Source organism: Pristiophorus japonicus, chromosome 19 (genome assembly GCF_044704955.1).
Source record: "Pristiophorus japonicus isolate sPriJap1 chromosome 19, sPriJap1.hap1, whole genome shotgun sequence".
NCBI lineage: Eukaryota > Metazoa > Chordata > Chondrichthyes > Pristiophoridae > Pristiophorus > Pristiophorus japonicus.
The window spans coordinates 55,004,794-55,020,405 of NC_091995.1; the positions used below are offsets into that span (position 1 = coordinate 55,004,794).

At 48.7% G+C, this 15,612-nt stretch overlaps 1 protein-coding gene and 1 long non-coding RNA gene across 2 annotated transcripts in view; one reads left to right on the plus strand and one right to left on the minus strand.

The window, feature by feature from the left end:
- Positions 1-1,439: 1,439 nt before the first annotated feature.
- On the plus strand, positions 1,440-5,556 carry LOC139229867 (beta-2-microglobulin-like). Its single transcript, XM_070861497.1, has 3 exons — positions 1,440-1,594; positions 3,126-3,398; positions 4,471-5,556. Exons 1-3 carry the CDS (start codon positions 1,546-1,548, stop codon positions 4,479-4,481), a joined length of 333 nt encoding a protein of 110 aa, XP_070717598.1. The 5' UTR covers positions 1,440-1,545; the 3' UTR covers positions 4,482-5,556.
- A 2,681-nt stretch (positions 5,557-8,237) lies between these two features.
- LOC139229869 (uncharacterized) overlaps positions 8,238-15,612 on the minus strand; it is a 183,262-nt gene continuing 175,887 nt past the window's right edge. The window contains exon 3 of the long non-coding RNA XR_011587836.1: positions 8,238-10,706. This is a non-coding gene — a long non-coding RNA (uncharacterized lncRNA). The remainder of the gene's footprint in view (positions 10,707-15,612) is intronic.

Below are 15,612 nucleotides of genomic sequence, written 5' to 3' on the forward strand. Positions count from 1 at the left end.
CTCGACTTCTTCATCTTCTTCTCTGGGGATGGGCTATCGACCAGTATCCACTATAAGCCCACTGACTCCCACAGCTACCTGGACTACACTTCCTCCCACTCCACATCCTGTAAGGACTCCATTCCATTCTCCCAGTTTCTCCGTCTCCATCGCATCTGCTCTGACGACGCCACCTTTCCCACTAGTGCCTCTGACATGTCTTACTTTTTCCTCAACAGAGGATTCCCCTCCGCCGTAGTTAACATGGCCCTCGACCGTGTCTGTTATATTCCCCTCCCTCTCAGGACCATGACAGGGTTCCCCTTATCCTCATCTTTCACCCCCTCCAGCCTCCACATTCAACGGATCATCCTCCGCCATCTCCAGCGTGATCCCACCACCAATCACATCTTCCCCTCCCCTCTCAGCATTCCGAAGGGACCGCTCCCTCCGCGACACCCTGGTCAATTCCGCAGTCACCCCCAATACCCCCTCCCCTTCCCATGCAAGCACAGGAGATGCAACACCAGCCCTTTTACCTCTTCCTTTCCCACTATCCAGGGCCCCAAATACTCCTTCCAGGTGAAATAGCGATTTACTTGTACTTCTTTCAATTTAGTATACTGTACTCGCTGCTCACGATGTGGTCAACTCTACATTGGGGAGACCAAGTGTAGATTGGGTGACTGCTTTGCGCAGCACCTCCGTTCAGTCCGCAAGTGTGACCCTGAGCTTCCAGTCGCCTGTCACTTTAATTCTCCACTCCATTCCCACGCTGACCTCTCTGTCCTCGGTCTCCTGCACTGTTCCAATGAAGCTTAACGCAAGCTCGAGGAACAGCACATCATCTTTCGTGTAGACACTTTACAGCCTTCTGGACTCAACATCGAACGCAACAATTTCAGAGAATAACCGCTGCTAATCTCCCTTTCCTCCCCCCACTCTCAGAACCTGTTGCTTTCTTTCATTTTCTCTCCTTGTCTCTGATGGAAATTTATCATAATCCCACCATTCACACCCTATCTTGACTAATGTTTTTCTAACTCCTGGCATTACCATTTGAATTTGGGCCATCAACCCTTTTGTCTCTCTAATCTCTCCTGTCTTCCACCCTATCACAGACCTTCCCTTTTGTTCTTTCTTCTGTGTGCATGTTCCCTATCTCTGTGTACAGGTACCCTAACTCTGTGTATATGTACCCTAGCTCTGTGTCCGTGTTCCCTATCTGTGTGTACATGTACCCTAACTCTGTACAGGCCTGTAACTATATGACTCTAGGCGTTGCTGCTCCCTTGCTTTCACTTTGACCGACCCACCCTCACTCTCCCGATTCACAAACTGTTCTGAGGTCTTTTACCCGGTGACCGATGACTCGCTGCAGCAGAATATTGCCATTGGGTTAGTGGGCGGGGCGGAGCGCGGCCGGTCTTGCTGTGATTGGTGGCCCGGCGCTTGTTTGTTGCATTTCAGTCAGGAGCCCAGGAAGTGAGGAGCAGAAGGGATCGGAGCGGAGAGTGTGAAGCCGGAGCGGACCCTGAACTTGAGCCCGAGAGAGCTGCAGCCACCATGCTGAAGATCGCGATCTTCACCTCGGTCCTGGCCCTGTGCCTGGCGAGTAAGTGAGCTCAGTGTTTAAGGGGCCCGGGGTCAGCGCGGAGTTTGGGAAAGAATGTAAACCAGATACGACCACAGTGCTCTTCCTCAGTCCCATTCCCCATCCACAGTGCCCTCTCCCTCAGTCCCATTACCCATCCACAGTGCCCTCTCCCTCAGTCCCATTACCCATCCACAGTGCCCTCTCCCTCAGTCCCATTACCCATCCACAGTGCCCTCTCCCTCAGTCCCATTACCCATCCACAGTGCCCTCTCCCTCAGTCCCATTACCCATCCACTGTGCCCTCTCCCTCAGTCCCATTACCCATCCACAGTGCCCTCTCCCTCAGTCCCATTACCCATCCACAGTGCCCTCTCCCTCAGTCCCATTACCCATCCACAGTGCCCTCTCCCTCAGTCCCATTACCCATCCACTGTGCCCTCTCCCTCGGTACCATTCCCCAAGCACTGTGCCCTCTCTCAGTCCCATTCCCCATCCACAGTGCCCTCTCCCTCAGTCCCATTACCCATCCACTGTGCCCTCTCCCTCGGTACCATTCCCCAAGCACTGTGCCCTCTCTCAGTCCCATTCCCCATCCACAGTGCCCTCTCCCTCAGTCCCATTCCCCAAGCACTGTGCCCTCTCCCTCAGTCCCATTGCCCATCCACTGTGCTCTCCTTTAGACTCAATCCTTCACAGCATAACAGTAGAATGAGCCTTGACACAGTGTAGGGAGCAGTGAATGAAGGTCACTACGTTTATAGCGAACAGGAATGGTGGAGGACCCCATTACTTATTGAAGGGGGTGCACTGTGGAAGGCTGATGTTTGGACAATACTTTATTGTCTCCAGATAATGTTCTGTTGAATTTATGAAGCCCCCATCCCCAGTACAGATTCCCCTGCCTGCTGATCGTAGCGACGGCGTAAGTGTGTTTGTGCAGTTGATGTGAGTTTGATGCAAACAGTGAACAGGGAAGCCATAGCCAAGGGGGTGGGGTTTGTGCTGTTACGACACAGTGACCAGAGTTCTCCCATGAGAATTGCGCATTTCTTTCACCAGAACATTTCATTATCTCCAAACTCCCCTTCACTTTGCTCCAGGTAACAGTTCAACCTTTGACTTTCGTCTTCTCGCACTGTTTATTTTGTTTCCAGTATCCTGTACTTTTTGCCACTTTCACACTGCTTTTTCACCCGTCTCTCTATCTTCTACTTTTGTTTCTGTTAAGTGTCTGTTGTCTCCATCATTGGGGCTCAGACCCCAGTCAGTGTCGGATATCTCCCAGTCCCAGTGTTTGTGAGTTCCCAGTCAGTGTAGGATATCTCCCAGTCCCAGTGTCTGGGATATCCCAGTTGGTGTAGGATATCTCCCAGTCCTGGTGTTGGGATATCCCACTCAGTGTAGGATCCCAGTCTCGGTATCTGGGAGTTCCCAGTCAGTGTTGACTAGTTCCCAGTCCCAGAGTCTGGGAGTTCCCAGTCAGTGTTGGTGATGGATTGGAATCAGTTGCTGTTAAATTACACTCACTCTGTCCCTCCTGTGTCTCTAGATGCTCCACAAGTACATGTCTATACCCACACCCCCCCAAAGGAAGGTGAATCAAATGTTCTGCTGTGCCATGCCAAAGATTTCAGCCCACCCAACATCCAGCTGGAGCTGTTGGAGAATGGAATCATCATACCCAATGCCAACCAGTCTGACCTCTCCTTCGAGACAGACTGGAGCTTCAAGCTCACCACGTTTGTGCACTTTGTCCCCAAGAACAACGTGAAGTATGTCTGCAGGGTGCAACACAACGGCGACAGCAGAGAGTTTCAGCTGGGTGAGTAATGTGTCTGTTCATCATGGATAATGTACATCAATGCACAGTGCTCCCTCTCTCACTCTCCCTCTGTGATACCAAACTCCATCCAATACATAATGTGGTAAACACAGACTCCTCCTCAACTGAACATGTGACAGTAATCCTCCATTAGATTGCAGCCTGTAACTCACTGCAGGTTTCCATTATTCAGTATACACACCATCTGATTCCCTCCACTGGATTCCAGCTTGTAACTCACTGCAGGTGTCCATTATTCAGTATATATGCCATTCTACGCCTCGATTATATAAACCATCTGATTCCCTCCACTAGATTGCAGCCTGTAACTCACTGCAGGTGTCCATTATTCAGTATATACACCATCTGAACCCCTTGGAAAATTAAATGTATACCTTTACCCTTGAATAAAGAGTATGTTTATTTGATATAACCTGCCCATGATCAGGTTAAACTGACCAAGTTCCTGTGGCTCAGTAGTTTCATGAAACCTTCAAGCTTTGAGCACAGCAAGATGCCACAAACAGTAATGTGATGGTGACCAGATGGGTGTTGGTTGAGGGCTAAATATTGGAGAGAATGCCCTTGGTCTTCGAAATAATGCTTTGGGATCTTTTAAGTCCACTTGAGAGGGTTCGGGGCTTCGGACTAATGTCTGATCCGAAAAATGGCACCTCCAACAAAGTAGCTCTCCCTCAGTACTGCACTCAAGTGTCAGCCTTGTTTCTGTGCTCCAGTCTCTGGAGTGGGGTTTGAATCCACAGCCATGTGACTGAGGCTAGAGTGCTACCCACTGAGCCTCGGCTAACATCTAAAATAATGTGCTGTGATACGTTGGCACTCTGGATAGAATCTCTGTACAGTGCTTGCGAAGGTGCTGACCTATACACCTAACTCATTTACCTTGGCAGGTTTCTTTCAGGGATAACATTTTTGGGATACAGGGACATAATGTGTAGTGTGCTTGGGAGGAACGTTGGATTTATGGTTCCCAAAGTTCACCACCACTGGGTCTTTCCTCACCTCCTGTCTGGTCACAGACTAATGACGTTTCTTTTTGTTTCTCCCACAGACAGCTACTAGCCTGTCACAGCCGAGGTAAGCAGTGTCTCCCAGCACACAGCTGGTTACTGAAGGGACATGCTCCAGCACAACGTTCAAATGCCAGACCCTTTTTTCTTTGTGATTGGCTACCACTGGACACCACAGTGAGACTCTTAAACGAATCGACTGGGGGGCAAATCATCTTCAAATGTAAACTTTTAGCATGAATAAATAAACTGATACCGGCATTGATCTGATCCTTTAAACGACTTGTGTGATGGGAAGTAAGTTTGCTTTTGGTTCTGTAATCTCTGCAATTCTACGTGCTCATTTCTGAGATAGTTTTAGCTTCTTGTCCAGCTCAGCCTGTGAAATTTGAAGTGCCGACTCACTTGATTTGAAATTTGCCTCCACAAGGACCAGGTTACCCTTCAAATTAAAACATGAGCGAGAAAGGCCCAGTCAAACTCTCGGCCGAGAGATTGAAATGTCGCCTCATTATCTGAGACCAGGAGGGGGAGGGTATTCGAAGCTGAACCTGGGTCACTCAATCACTTGGTTTAGTTCTGAAGCTTCAGTTGCCCTGAAATGTGAGCGGTAGATGCACATCTTATGCACTGCTCTGTAACCGAGCACCCCACACAGCAGCGGTTGCAGCAACTTGTGCCTGTACCAGCCAGCTCCCAGCTCCCAGCTCCCAGCTCCCAGCTCCCATCCGGGGCTCTGGATATTGGGTTTCTGTTCTGTCTGGAACACCTCGGGTTAGTACCCTCCAACCTGCTGATTACTTACCCTGGGAATCCCTGCATTGGGTGAGGGGAAATCTTGGCTTAGTTCACTGTTTTGAGTTGCGGGGGGCTCAGTTTTCATACCTGGACTTGGCCTGAAACGGAGATGAGCACCGCATACATTAACTTTTACAAATGCCGTCTAAAACCATAGCCTACATATGACGCCCAACACTGATTATCGTATTTTTGCAACGGGGAATAGTTGAATTTAGAGGGTATAGTGCTGTTAATAATAATGATTAGCTTCCAATTTCATGTAATGGGTGCACAATTCTCTGCTGTTCTTTGTATGCTCATTGGTGTCAATAAAATATTCTTCCTTATCTTGTTGTTTTCTCATTTCTCGCCCCTGTTTGATCCTGAAACAAGCATTAGTGTCGGTAATCCCAGATTTATGCCCAGGTTCCAGGTTAAATGTAGCAGCCTAGAAAGGACAGAGGGTAGCCACTAGCTTCCCTCATTGAGGCATTGACCCCTCTACTTATAGCGATATTTTTAGGTGTTTTCAGAGGTCAGTTTGTATAGAAAACAATCTTGGAAAGGAATACATCACCCCAGTTATTTCCTGCTATTTTATTCTGATCTTTGGGTGAGGAGGAGCTGTGGAGCCTGCAATGGGCGGGGCCAGGCAGCTGCCAATCAGAATAAACACCGAGGCCTAGTTGGACCACAGATCGTAGCTGGACAGCAGCTCATGGTCAGAACCATACCCAGGGCCAGAACCATATCCAGGGCCAATTATCAAGCCAATCAGGCAGAAACATTACAACAACAAATTGCAATTATATAGCGCCTTTAACATAGTAAAACATACCACGGCACTTCACAGGTTACGTTTTGTTTCATAATGCTCTTAAGACAATTTTATGGCAAATGGCCAAAAGCTTAGTCAAAGAGGTAGGTTTTAAGGAGTGTTTAAAGAAGCGAGAGGTTTAGGGAGGGAATTCCAGAGCTCAGGGCCTAGGTAGCTGAAGGCCAAGGGTGGAGCGATTAAAATCGGGGACGTGCAAGAGGCCAGAGTTGGAGGAGCACAGATATCTGGAGGAGGTTGCAGGGATAGTGAGGGGCGAGGCCATGGAGGGATTTGAAAACCAGGATGAGAATTTTAAAATTGAGGTGTTGCTTAATTGGGAGATAATTTCGGTCAGCGAACACAGGGGTGATGGATCAATGGGACTTGGTGCAGCAATATTTTGGAGAAGCTAAACTTTATGGAGGGTAGAAGATGGGAGGCAGGTTGGAACAGAATTGGAATAGACAAGTCAGAAGGTAACAAAGGCATAGATTATATAAACACAAGCAAATGTCTATGTAACAGCTGCAATTCTGGGCTGGTGGCCTGTTAACAGAGTTACATGGCAGTAAGCTAAAGGTTCCTGGGTTCAAAGGAAGCCCAGGTGGGGTGAGATAAATCGGTCTCTAGTTGGAAGGGTCCCATACAAGATGGGATGCAACAGCATAGGTGCTGTCACGTTGCAATGGTAGAATGCCTTTTGAGGTTGGGAATGTATAGTGAGACATTTACACTGCACCTGACCTACAACTGCTTAATACACAGGGTGCAGGAAATGGCAAAGGCTTTCACTGAACAGTTACAACACTCCTACATTTGATTAAAAGGAAATTTTTCAATGCAAAGGAATTTTGCTTGTGTGAGGATTTGAACCCAGCGTTTGCGACAGCACATAGATGCACAGAAGTTCCATCACATGACTGGGAGACCCTGGGCAGTGACCATCAGTATCATTGATCACATCACTGGGAGTGAGGTCACAGGTTAAACAGTATACAGCAAAACTGCAGTCTTTCCACCATCTACAAGGCACAAGTCAGGAGTGTGATGGAATACTCTCTACTTGCCCTGGATGAGTGCAGCTCCAACAACACTCAAGAAGCTTAGCAGCATCCAGGACAAAGCAGTCCGCTTGATTGGCACCCCATCTACCACCTTAAACATTCACTCCCTCCACCACTGGCGCACCATGGCTGCAGTAAAAACCATCTACTAGATGCACTGCAGCAACTCGCCACGACTTCTTCAGCAACACCTCCCAAACCCGTGACCTCTAACACCTCCCAAACCCGTGACCTCTAACACCTAGAAGGACGAGGGCAGCGCCGCATGGTAACATCATCACCTGCAAGTTCCCCTCCAAGTTACACACAATCCTGACTTGGAAATTTATCGCCGTTCCTTCATCGTCGCTGGGTGAAAACTCCCTCCCTAACTCTGGGAGTCCCTTCACAACAGGGATTGCAGTGTTTCATGAGGAAGGCTCACCACCATTCTTCTTGAGAGCAATTAGGGATAGGCAATAAATGCTGCGCTTGCCAGCGACGCCCACGTCCTAGGAGCGAATAATAAAAAAGTAAGTGAGTGAGATCACAGGTTAAACATTGTACAGTACACTGTTTAACCTATAATCTCACTCAGACTGTAGTTATACTGTACACTGTTTAACCTATAATCTCACTCATAGACTGTAGTTATACTGTACACTGTTTAACCTGTGATCTCTCATAGACTGTAGTTATACAGTTTAACCTGTGATCTCACTCATAGACTGTAGTTATACTGCACACTGTTTAACCTGTGATCTCACTCATAGACTGTAGTTATACTGCACACTGTTTAACCTGTGATCTCACTCATAGACTGTAATTATACTGTACACTGTTTAACCTGTGATCTCACTCCCAGACTGTGTAGCTGTGCTGTACATTGTTCAACCTGTGATCTCACTCCCGGACTGTAGTTATACTGTACACTGTTTAACCTGTGATCTCACTCAAAGACTGTAGTTAAACTGCACACTGTTTAACCTGTGATCTCACTCCCAGATTGTAGTTATACTGTACACTGTTTAATCTATGATCTCACTCGTAGACTGTAGTTATACTGTACACTATGAGTGAGATCACAGGTTAAACAGAGTACAGTATAACTACAGTCTGGGATGAGATCACAGGTTAAGCAGTGTACAGTATAACTACAGTCTACGAGTGAGATCATAGGTTAAACAGTGTACAGTATAACTTCGCAAGTAGAGTGAGGAATTTTGTGAGTGCAGGAGTTCGGTGGAGAGGAGGAAGGCGGTGGGGACATCTGACTGAAAAGGAGGAGTGCAGCCACAGAGCCCAAGGTCTGTAAGTTAATAGACATGAGAGCAGACCTGTGGGACAGTGAGAGGGGCAGCTGCAGATAAAGGTAGGCCCAAGAGCCCAGAGGGAATGCCAGTGTCAGGGAGCGAGGGAAGTGATGTCGGCGCAAGGGAAGGAGCTGATTGGTGAGTAGTGGTGGTTGTTTTTTTTTTAAGTCTTAAGTAACGTAACAGAAATAAACTTAAGAAAAAGAAGTTTGTTAATAGTCGAATAAATAAAGCCATGGCAAGGCAGCTCAGTCCAGCACCTCCTGTGCCATGTGGGAACTCCAGGACGCTTCCCATGTCCTGGACATGTGTGCAGGAGGTGTCGTCAGCTGGAGGAGCGCGAGCTCTGGGTTTTGGAGCTTGAGCAGCAGTTGGCGTCACTGCGATGCATCCGCGAGACTGAGAGCTATGTGGATAGCCCGTTTCACCCCGCAGCTGAGGAGTGAGCAGGCAGAGAGGGAATGGGTGACCGCCGGGCAGGTAGTGCATCTCGCTCTCCAACCAGTATTCTGTTCTGAGTACTGGTGAGGACAACGGTTCCTCTGGGGAATGCAGCCACATCCAAGTCAATGGCACCACAGGTGTCAGCTGTACAGGGGCGAGGAGGAAGATGGGGGAAGCAATAGTGGTAGGGGATTCGATAGTCAGTGGAGCAGACAGGCGTTTCTGCAGCCGCAGACGTGATTCCAGGATGGTATGTTGCCTCCCTGATGCCAGGGTCAAGGATGTCACTGAACGGCTACAACATATTCTGAGGGGGGAAGAGTGAACAACCAGAGGTTGTGGTCCATATTGGTACCAACGACATAGGTAGAAAGAGGGATCAGGTCCTGCATGCAGGGTTTAGGGAGCTAGGAAAGAGATTTTAAAAACAGGACATCAAAAGTAGTAATTTCTGGATTATTCCCGGTGCTACGCGCAAGTGAGTACAGAAATAGGAGGACAGAGCAGATGAATGCGTGGGTGGAGAGTTGGTGCAGGAGGGAGGGCTTTAGATTCTGGGGGCATTAGGGCCTGTTCTGGGGGAGGTGGGACCTGTACAGGCCAAACAGGTTGCACCTCAACAGAGCCGGTGCCTTTCGGGGAGGTTTGCTAGTGCTGTTGGGAAGGGTTTAAACTAAGTTGACAGGGGGATGGGCACCAGGCTGTAGCATTAGAAAGGAGGAACAAAGGGCACAAAGGATTGGGAGAGATGGATAGCACTAAAGCAAGAAATAGTACTGTATTAGGTGAGGCAGACTAAGAGAGAACACAGGATGGCCTAAGATGGGTTTACAGTGAACGCACAAAGCGTAGTAAACAAGGTTGGTGAGCTGCAGGCGTAAATGATGTCATGGCAATAACAGAGATCTGGCTCAAAAAGGTGCAGGATTGGGTATTAAATATTCCTGGATATGGGATATTTAGGGAAAGAAAGGAGGTGGTGTGGCAGTATTGGTTAAAGAGAATGATACAGTGCTGGAGAGAGAGAATGCCCTGGAGGGGGTCAAGGACAGAATCTATATGGCTACAGTTAAGAAATAATAAGGTGCCATTACACCACGAGGTGTATTCTATAGACCACCAAATATGTGGGAAAGATATAGAGGAGCAAATTTGCCGAGAAATTACAGAGAGGTGCAAGAACTACAGAGTAGTGATAATGGAGGACTTCATCTATCCTAGTATAGACTGGGATAATAATAGTGTAAAGGGCAGCGAGGGGGAAGAATTTCTGAAGTGTGTTTAAGAGAACTTTCTTGATCAGTACGTTTCTGGCCCGACGAGGAAGGAGGCATTGCTGGATCTGGTTATGGGGAATGAGGTGGGTCAGGTGGAGCAGTTGTCAGTAGGTGAACATTTAGGGAACAGTGATCATAAGGTTTAGATTAGTGATGGAAAAAGACAGAGCAATCCAGAGTAAAAATACTTAATCGGAGGAAGGCAAATTTCAGTGGGATGAGAACAGATCTGGCCCGGGTGAACTGCAATCAAAGATTAGCAGGCAAAACTGTAGTTCGGGTACAGTCAAGGTACATTCCCACTCGAGGGAAAGGTAGGGCAACTAAAGTCAGAGCTCCTTGGCTGACAAGAGAGATAGGGGCCGATTTTCAGCAAGGCTTTCGCCTGCCCAAGTGCCGCCCAAAGTGCCGGCGATGTACCAGACGGTACTTTTTGTGGGATATCCATGAAGAAGTTCCTTTGAAGGTCGGCGGGCAGCAAATGGAAGATGTACGCCGCCAATCTGAGCGGCTCCGGGCGGGAGGTCTCATTCTCGGCGGCAGAGGCGCTTGCCGTCCAAGTTCCAGCCGAGGAGGGAGTTGGGCCCACGGAGGGTTGACGACCTGAAAATAAAAATCACAAATAAAAAATACAAAAATATGAAGACCTTCCGGGGACCCCATGCAGGTTGAAATTTTTTTTTTTAAATGTTCACTTCCCTTTTTTTCAGGTTCTTCAGACTTACCGTCGGGGGACAGACCAGCCTGTAGCCAGTGGTCCAACCCCATTCTGCTGCCGACTCCCGCCCACAGGAATCTGGGAGCTCGGCGGGCGGGAGCTCAGCTGCACCACTCATCCATTCACTGACATCAGTGGGCGGTTCCCGGCAATTCTCCCCTCCCACCCGCTCCAGGCCACCTCCAAAGTGGGGCGGGGCGGATCTGCAGAAGGAATGCCGGTGGCAGTGGGCAGTGGGTGGCAGTGGGCAGTGGGTGGCAGTGGGCAGTGGGTGGCAGTGGGCGGTGGGCTGCTGAAAATCGGCTCCATAGACAGTAAGATGAAGCAGAAAAAGAGGGCGCATATAAGAGAGGTCAGGTCGAGAATGTTAAGCGCATAACAAAGTGATGCAACTGAGTACTGTAAACAATGAGTAAGTGTGACCTGAGCTCCTTTATTTAAACTCCAGAGTGCTGGTACAGCATGGGAGGCCTGCTTATATACAGTGCTCCCAAGGGATACTGGGATCCCTTGGGACTCTAACAGGTAAGCCCTCTGATGGCACTATGATACAGGTTGCCTAGGGTTGCATACATAACATCACTCCCTCCCAAAGTCAATAGTACATTTATTTACAGGGTGAGACGATCTGGGGCTTTTCGCTCCCTTGTCGATCGTCTCGATACAAATGCAGGTGGGGTGAGTTGGTTGGTTCTTTGCTAGTCTGCTGAGCAGCTGGTCTTGCCAGGTTGCTGGGGATGGTGAGTTCAACTTCGTGGTCAACCGTGATGTTGGTTGCCACGTGTGTGTGTGTTGGAGGGTCGAAGTTGGTGGTGTTCTCTTCGGGTTGTTCGTGGTTGTTTATAAATCGCAGTTTGGTTTCGTCCAAATGCTTTCTGCAAATTAGTCCATTGGCAAGTTTGACCTGAAACACCCAACCCCTTCTTTGGCTATGACGATGTCAGCAAGCCATTTGGGACCATGTCCATAGTTGAGTACAAATACCGGGTCACTGACTTCAATATCGCGTGACATGTTTGCGTGATCATGGTACATGCTTTGTTGATGCCGCCTGCCCTCAACGTGATCATGGAGATCAGGATGGACTAGAGAGAGCCTTATTTTGAGTGCCCTTTTCATGAGCAGCTCAGCTGGGGGAACCCCGGTGAGTGAGTGGGGTCTGGTGCGGTAGCTGAGCAGCACTCTGGACAGCCGGGTCTGCAGGGAGGCTTCCGACACACGTTTCAAGCTTTGCTTGATGGTTTGTACTGCCCGTTCTACCTGGCCGTTGGATGCGGGCTTGAACGGGGCAGATGTGACGTGCTTGATCCCAATGCGGATCATGAATTCCTTGAACTCAGCACTGGTGAAGCACGGCCCATTGTCGCTGACCAGGACATCAGACAGGCCATGCGTGGCAAACATGGCTCGTAGGCTTTCAATGGTGGCAGTGGACATGCTTACAGACATTATTACACACTCAATCCGTTTTGAATAAGCATCCACAACAACCAAAAACATTTTGCCAAGAAAAGGGCCGGCAAAGTCAACATGGATCCTAGAACACGATTTGGAGACCGTGACCACAAACTTAGCGGTGCCTCCCTGGGTGCATTGCTCAATTGAGAGCAAGTGTTGCATTGGCGCACGCATAACTCCAAATCTGAGTCGATGCTGGGCCACCACACGTGAGATCTGGCTATAGCTTTCATCATTATTATGCCTGGGTGGGTACTGTGTAGGTGGCCTATGAACGTTTCCCTGCCTTTCTTAGGCAAAACCACGCGATTACCCAACAAAAGATAGCCCGGCTGTATGGACATTTCGTCTTTGTGCCGCTGGAACGGCTTGATCTCTTCATGCATCTCCGCTGGGACGCCGGACCAGTTCCCATGGAGGACACAGTTTTTTACAAGTACAGTAAAGGATCCTGGCTGGTCCAGGTTCTGATCTGGCGGGCCGTAACGGGTGACTTTTCATTTTCGATTGCATCCATTACCAGGAGCAAGTCTGCAGGCTGTGCCATTTCCACCCCGGTGGTGGGCAATGGTAGCCGACTGAGAGCATCAGCGCAGTTGGTCTGTGGCGGATTACATAGTTGTATGCAGACAGCATGAGCGCCCATCTTTGAATGCGGGCAGAGGCATTGGCGTTATTCTGAGAATAGCGATATGAGCGGCTTATGGCCGGTTTCTAGCTTAAACTTGGGGCCAAACAGATACTGGTGCATTTTTTTCACCCCGTAAATGCATGCCAGAGCTTCTTTTTCAATCATGCTGTAGGCCCTTTAGGCCTTGGACAAACTCCTGGACATATAGGCGACCGGTTGCAATGTTCCTGATTCGTTAGCTTGTTGTAACACACACACGACCCCGTATGAAGACGTATCGCAAGCTAGCACTAAATGTTTACATGGATTATACAGAACAAGCAGTTTGTTGGAACATAACAGATTTCTGGCTTTCTCAAAAGCAGCCTCTTGTGATTTCCCCCATACCCTTGCATAACAGCACATGTAGGGGTCCCAGCAAGGTGCTTAACCCGGGTAGGAAATAGTTGAGGAGTCCCAGCTCTGTCACGTTCTGTGGTCTCGGCGCATTCTTAATGGTCTCCATCTTGGCGTCGGTGGGTCTGATGCTGTCTTTGAGGATATAACGAGCAAATTCTTTGAGGATATAACGAGCATGGTGGATAGAGGTGTATCGATGGATGTGGTGTATTTAGATTTCCAAAAGGCATTCGATAAGGTGCCACACAAAAGGTTACTGCAGAAGATAAAGGTACGAGGGGTCAGAGGAAATGTATTAGCATGGATAGAGAATTGGCTGGCTAACAGAAAGCAGAGTGTCGGGATAAATGGGTCCTTTTCGGGTTGGAAATCAGTAGTTAGTGGTGTGCCACAGGGATTGGTGCTGGGACCATAACTGCTTACAATATACATAGATGACCTGGAAAAGGGGACAGAGTGTAGTGTAACAAAATTTGCAGATGACACAAAGATTAGTGGGAAAGTGGGTTGTGTAGAGGACACAGAGAGGCTGCAAAGAGATTTGGATAGGTTAAGCGAATGGGCTCAGGTTTGGCAGATGGAATACAATGTCGGAAAGTGTGAGGTCATCCACCTTGGGAAAACAAACAAAAAAAGGGAATACTATTTGAATGGGAAGAAATTACAACATGCTGCAGTGCAGAGGGACCTGGGGGTCCTTGTGCATGAATCCCAAAAAGTTAGTTTGCAGGTGCAGCAGGTAATCAGGAAGGCGAATGGAATGTTGGCCTTCATTGCGAGAGGGATGGAGTACAAAAGCAAGGAGATCCTTCTGCAACTGTATAGGGTATTGGTGAGGCCGCACCTGGAGCATTGCGTGCAGTTTTAGTCGCCTTACTTAAGGAAGGATATACTGGCTTTAGAGGGGGTACAGAGACGATTCACTAGGCTGATTCCGGAGATGAGGGGGTTACCTTATGATGATAGATTGAGTAGACTGGGTCTTTACTCGTTGGAGTTCGGAAGGATGAGGGGTGATCTTATAGAAACATTTAAAATAATGAAAGGGATAGACAAGATAGAGGCAGAGAGGTTGTTTCCACTGGTCGGGGAGACTAGAACTAGGGGGCACAGCCTCAAAATATGGGGAGCCAATTTAAAGCCGAGTTGAGAAGGAATTTCTTCTCCCAGAGGGTTGTGAATCTGTGGAATTCTCTGCTCAAGGAAGCAGTTGAGGCTAGCTCATTGAATGTATTCAAGTCACAGATAGATAGATTTTTAACTAATAAGGGAATTAAGGGTTACAGGGAGCGGGCGGGTAAGTGGAGCTGAGTCCACGGCCAGATCAGCCATGATCTTGTTGAATGGCGGAGCAGGCTCGAGGGGCTAGATGGCCTACTCCTGTTCCTAATTCTTATGTTCTTATGTCTGCCACGATTCTTCTCCCTAAGAACTTGACCTCTGGCGCCAGGAAAACACACTTCGAGCGTCTCAATCCAAGTCCCACGCGATCCAGCTGACTTAGAACCTCTTCCAGGTTCTTCAAGTGTTCGATGGTGTCCCAACCTGTGACCAGTATGTTGCCCTGGACAACGGTGCGCGGAACCAACTTTAGCAGGCTCTCCATTTTCCTTTGGAAAATTGCCACGGCCGATCGAATCCCAAACGGGCATCTATTGTAAATGAACAGACCTTTGTACGTGTTGATGCAGGTGAGGCCTTTCGAAGATTCCGCCAGCTCTTGCATCATGGAGGTCAGGTCCAACTTGGTGAATGTCTTCCCTCCAGCCAGGGTCGCAAATAGGTCGTCTGCCTTGGGTAGCGGGTAGTAGTCCTCTAGCGAAAAACGGTTAATCGTTACTTTATAGTCCCCACAAATTCTGACTGTGCCGTCGCCTTTGAGAACTGCATCAATCGGACTGGCCCACTCGTTGAACTCCACCAGCGCAATTATGCCTTCTCGCTGCAGCCTGTCCAGCTCAATTTCCATTTTCTCTTGCATCATATATGGCACCGTCCGTGTCTTGTGGTGGCTGGGTCATGTACCGGGAACCAAGTGGATCTGCACCTTCGCCCGAGAAACTTCCAATGCCTGGCTCGAACAACGATGGGAACTTGCTCAGAACCTGGGCACATGAGGCATCGTCGACGGATGAAAGCGCTCGGATGTCGTCCCAGTTCCAGCGGATTTTTCCCAGCCAGCTTCTGCCGAACAGTGTGGGGCCATCTCCTGGTACAATCCATAGTGGTAGTTCATGCACTGCTCCATCAGTGGAGACTTTTATTGCTGCGCTGCCAATAACAGGGATCAGCTCTTTAGTGTA